This window comes from Sardina pilchardus, chromosome 3 (assembly GCF_963854185.1).
Source record: "Sardina pilchardus chromosome 3, fSarPil1.1, whole genome shotgun sequence".
NCBI classification, from domain to species: Eukaryota; Metazoa; Chordata; class Actinopteri; order Clupeiformes; family Clupeidae; genus Sardina; species Sardina pilchardus.
The window spans coordinates 17544967-17547466 of record NC_084996.1 but is presented as its reverse complement, the minus strand read 5'-3'; the positions used below and the strand labels follow the sequence as shown (position 1 = coordinate 17547466).

The following is a 2500-nucleotide window of genomic DNA, read 5'->3' as shown; positions in this document are numbered from 1 at the left end:
GTGTTGACATTGCTGTCTAGTATAGTGGGCCAACCCAGAGGAATGATCTTTAGTCAGGCCTGCCCTGCAGTAGGCAACTGTCAATGGTTAACCACAGTGACATTGGCACAAGATGAGAATACAGAGAGCTGCCACTCCCTCCTCTCTCTCCCTCTCTCTCACACTCTCTCTCTATCTACAGTATCTATCTATCTATCTATCTATCTAGATGACATTGACTGCCTCTCTCAGACTTGTAGTTCAGACTCTCCCCTGTTCCATATGACTGTACATGACATGGCCAGGTCTGTCTTCCCTCCATGTGTTTGTACTGTAAGTGCCGGGGCTCACACAGCACACAGTGTGCGCCGTCTAAGAGCGGCTGTGTCTGAGAGTCTGTGGGTGAACTGAGCACTGAGACACGTGGGCAGTCTGAAGGTGGGCACAGCTCAGGAGTGACTAAGCGCTCGTGATTAAAGCAGACTTTTTAAAGTGTTGCACCTCCACTTGATGCTAATGCTAAAGGGGTTGAGTGAAGTGTGTGTGTGTGTGTGTGTGTGTGAGAGAGAGGGGGTTCCCTGTGTGTTTTCTATGACTCATCCAATGCAGCCTTCCATCGTAATGCAGACAGTGAACCCAGATTGTTATGTCTGAACAGGCTGCAGTATTATTAATGTTCTGTGTGTCTCCCTTTTCTGTCTGTCAGTTTAAAAAGTTCCACAAAGAGATCATTGAAGAACTGGAGAGGAAGACAGAGATGGATGTGAAATACATGACGGTAAGCTATATGTTAATGTAGTTGTATATTGCTCTCTATCTCTCTTTCCCTCTGTGTGTGTGTATGTGTGTGTGTGTGTGTGTGTGTGTGTGTGTGTGTGTGTGTGTGTCATGTCTATCTGTCTGTCTGCCTGCCTGATTGTTTTTGCATTTTTGAATGCTGAGACTACTTGCTTCCATAGAAACAGAGTTCCCTGTGAAGCAGGCCGTGTGTGTCAATCCTTTTTTCCATGTAAGAGGAGAACCTGTTTCACTCCTACCCTTTGAATTCCTCCTGGCTTACTTCAGCCTGCATCATCTTCATGTGCCCTGTGTCTGGCTGTGTTGCTTCATAAAGGTCCCCGCTGGTTATCAGAAGTCTTCTCTGTTCATTTTCAGTAATACTGTGGCTTTTTAAAAGCGTCAGACACCCCCCGCTGGCGGTGGGGAATAGCGCCATGATGGAAGGAGGACATTTGTGCTTATCTCTCATTATAGTAATGTGTTTCTTTATTGACAATAAAGATGCCGTTTTTACCCAGTTGCTTTTGGTGCATATTTTGAATCATCATTAATGTTTTCGCTAAAGTGAGGGCATTTCTCAAAATGACTAGTGCAAACTGTTCCACACTGCATGCTGCAAATAGACTTGCAAAAGCGAGTATTTTTGCTTTGTTTGTTTGTGAAAAATGCACAGAGCAGATTCACAACCGCTATTTTCAAACTGCAAAGGCACAAATGATTTTCTGGGCTCGGGGATTGATTGCAGGAGACTGGATATGTTTCGTTCGGTTTTACTGTACTGTACTGTTTGTACTGCAATTTGTTGTAATATGTTACAGTGAAAAGAAAACAAAGGTGTTTAGCCTTAGCCAGCATACTGCAAAGGAAAAATTAGGCTGCATATACAATATGCTTGACAGATTATGATAACTAGTTCAACACTTTTGCATCTAATGACTTAAGTGATGAAATAAGGTCTATTTGTTTTTATCATCAAAGCAACTGAGAAAAGCTATAATTTTGAAAAAAAAATAGTCTCTTAAAATTTGAACACAATTAATTATGGATTTGAACTCATTCACTTTCAGAGGCCTAAGCTGCTGAAGGTCATGGTATTAAATAAACTAGACTAACTAACGCAACTATTGGTATCAGACTTGACACGCTAGAAAGGGGAGGCGAGGGCTGAATGAATAATGCTTCAAATCTAGCCAGCATTCTGGAGAGGGAAAGAGTCATCTATAAAACAGGTGTTTGAATTCTCTCTTTCTCTGTCTTCTTTGTGAATTTGTTTCTCTCTCCCCCTGTATCTTCTTTTTCATATTACATAGTGGACCTTGGTGGAATTACTGTAACTGTTGCATATAATTATTTTAATTTTGTATTATTTGCATTACGTTTTTCATATTTGCTTGATGCTATCAATGGTTCTAAATCCTTTTCAGAAGGAGGGGAGACGGTGGGTGGGGTGTTCAAGCAACAACATAATTAAATAGCATTAGCAGCAAAGCACAAGCACAAATCTAGTGATCTTGGTCATCTGTAACATATCCCATGCCTGGTATTAGCCCTTTATTTCTGTGATGGAGTCACTTAGTCAGTGGAACTCAAAACTGTAAGGAGAAACGCTGTCTTAATTAACTTGGTCACTTAAGTTTAAAAAACAACCCATTCATCAGTTATTTATATATTTTTGGAAGGGAAGAGCAGGAGTGCTGATGTGTGTGTGTGTGTGTGTGTGTGTGTGACTGACCGCTCCCCT

General features: G+C 41.5%; 1 protein-coding gene across 2 annotated transcripts in view; it reads left to right on the top strand.

Annotated features, from left to right (window-relative positions):
• Positions 1-2500, top strand: part of baiap2l1b (BAR/IMD domain containing adaptor protein 2 like 1b) — a 39681-nt gene that overhangs the window by 12727 nt on the left and 24454 nt on the right. For both annotated transcript variants that reach the window (XM_062532243.1, XM_062532244.1), the window contains one exon: positions 686-757. In XM_062532243.1, coding sequence (XP_062388227.1) covers positions 686-757 — 72 coding nt within the window. The remainder of the gene's footprint in view (positions 1-685; positions 758-2500) is intronic.